Source organism: Salvelinus fontinalis, chromosome 15, assembly GCF_029448725.1.
Source record: "Salvelinus fontinalis isolate EN_2023a chromosome 15, ASM2944872v1, whole genome shotgun sequence".
In the NCBI taxonomy this organism is placed as follows: Eukaryota; Metazoa; Chordata; class Actinopteri; order Salmoniformes; family Salmonidae; genus Salvelinus; species Salvelinus fontinalis.
In genome coordinates, this window is record NC_074679.1 from 2,791,064 (window position 1) to 2,793,563 (window position 2,500).

Below are 2,500 nucleotides of genomic sequence, written 5' to 3' on the forward strand. Positions count from 1 at the left end.
TCTGTCTGTCTGTCTGTCTGTCAGGTATGGGTGTTGCAGGGATGGTGTGTCTGCATCACAGGGACTCAACAAGGAGGGTTGTCTCGAACATGTCCATCCTGTCCAGCCCACGGTAAGCAAGGACCTGAGAGAGGTGTTATAGGGAGAGACAGAGATAGAGAGTAGGAGGGTTGTCTGGGAACATGTCTCTCCTGTCCAGCCCACGGTAAGCAAGGACCTGAGAGAGGTGTTATAGGGAGAGACAGAGATAGAGAGAAGTTTTATAGAGAGAGTGAGATAAGTTTTATCAAGAGACAGAGTGAGTGAAGTGTTATATATACAGTTGAAGTCAGAAGTTTACATACATCTTAGCCAAATACATTTAAACTCAGTTTTTCACAATTCCTGACATTTAATCAGAGTAATAATTCCCTGTCTTAGGTCAGTTAGGATCACCACTTTATTTTAAGAATGTGAAATGTCAAAATAATAGTAGAGAGAATTATTTATTTCAGCTTTTATTTCCTTCATCACATTCCCAGTGGGTCAGAAGTTTACATACACTCAATTAGTATTTGGTAGCATTGCCTTTAAATTGTTTAACTTGGGTCAAACGTTTCGGGTAGCCTTCCACAAGCTTCCCACAATAAGTTGGGTGAATTTTGGCCCATTCCTCCTGACAGAGCTGGTGTAACTGAGTCAGGTTTGTAGACCTCCTTGCTCGCACATGCTTTTTCAGTTCTGCCCACAAATTTTCCATGGGATTGAGGTCAGGGCTTTGTGATGGCCACTCCAATACCTTAACTTTGTGTCTTTTGCCACAACTGTGGAAGTATGCTTGGGGTCATTGTCCATTTGGAAGACCAATTTATAAGCGTAACTTCCTGACTGATGTCTTGAGATGTTGCTTCAATATATCCACATAATGTTGCCTCCTCATGATGCCATCTATTTTGTGAAGTGCACCAGTCCCTCCTGCAGCAAAGCACCCCCACAACATGATACTGCTACCCCCGTGCTTCACAGTTGGGATGGTGTTCTTCGGCTTGCAAGCCTCCCCCTTTTTCCTCCAAACATAACGATGGTCATTACGGGCAAACAGTTCTAGACCAGAGGACATTTCTCCAAAAAGTACGATCTTTGTCCCCATGTGCAGTTGCAAACCGTAGTCTGGCTATTTTATGGCGGATTTAAAGCAGTGGCTTCTTCCTTGCTGTAAAGGAGTGCGTAACTGGCTGCAGGGAAGTCAGGCGCAGGAGAGCAGAAATGGGTAGCAAACGGAGCCCTATATTGAGGCGAACAAAACACAGCACTCAGAAAACTAAACACACGGGTTACAATAACCAGGTGCAAACCAGCCTGGAGTACACATACATTTACACATAACAATTCCACACACAGACATGGGGGGAAACAGAGGGTTATATGCAAGACGAGTAATGAGGGACTGCAAACCAGGTGTGCAGGAAAACAAGACAAAACAAATGGAAAATGAAAGGTGAATCGGCGATGGCTAGAAGACCGGTGACGTCGACCGCCGAACGCCACCCGAACAAGGAGAGGGACCGACCTCTGCGGAAGTCGTGACACTTGCTGAGCGGCCTTTCATGTTATGTCGATTTAGGACTCGTTTTTACTGTGGATATAGATACTTTTGTACCTGTTTCCTCCAGCATCTTCACAAGGTCCTTTGCTGTTGTTCTGGGATTGATTTGCACTTTTCGCACCAAAGTACGTTCATCTCTAGGAGACAGAACGCGTCTCCTTCCTGAGCGGTATGAGGGCTGCGTGGTCCCATGGTGTTTATACTTGAGTACTATTGTTTGTACAGATGAACGTGGTACCTTCAGGCGTTTGGAAATTGCTCCCAAGGATGAACCAGACTTGTGCAGGTCTATAATTTTTTTTCTGAGGTCTTGGCTGATTTCTTTTGATTTTCCCATGATGTCAAGCAAAGAGACACTGAGATTGAAGGTAGGCCTTGAAATACATCCACAGGTACACCTCCAATTGACTCAAATTATCTTAATTAGCCTATCAGAAGCTTCTAAAGCCATGACATAATTTTTCTGGAATTTCCCAAGCTGTTTAAAGGCACAGTCAACTTAGTGGATGTAAACTTCTGATCCACTGGAATTGTGATGCAGTGAATTCTAAGTGAAATAATCTGTCTGTAAACAATTGTTAGAAAAATTACTTGTGTCATGCACAATGTAGATGTCCTAACCGACTTGCCAAAACTATAGTTTGTTAAGAAGAAATTTGTGGAGGGTTTGAAAAATTAGTTTTAATGACTCCAACCTAAGTGTATGTAAACTTCCGACTTCCACTGTATATATATACTGTATATATAGGGAGAGAGAGAGAAGTGTTATGGAGAGAGAGAAGTGTTATAGAGAGAGAGAGAAGTGTTATGGAGAGAGAGAAGTGTTATGGAGAGAGAGAAGTGTTATGGAGAGAGAGAAGTGTTATGGAGAGAGAGAAGTGTTATGGAGAGAGAGAAGTGTTATGGCGAGAGAGA

The 2,500-nt window shown here is 43.1% G+C and overlaps 1 protein-coding gene across 1 annotated transcript in view; it reads left to right on the forward strand.

Moving 5' to 3' along the window:
• Window positions 1–2,500, forward strand: part of LOC129811267 (papilin-like) — a 116,748-nt gene that overhangs the window by 80,520 nt on the left and 33,728 nt on the right. Inside the window, exon 18 of the mRNA XM_055862439.1 lies at window positions 25–112. Coding sequence (XP_055718414.1) covers window positions 25–112 — 88 coding nt within the window. The remainder of the gene's footprint in view (window positions 1–24; window positions 113–2,500) is intronic.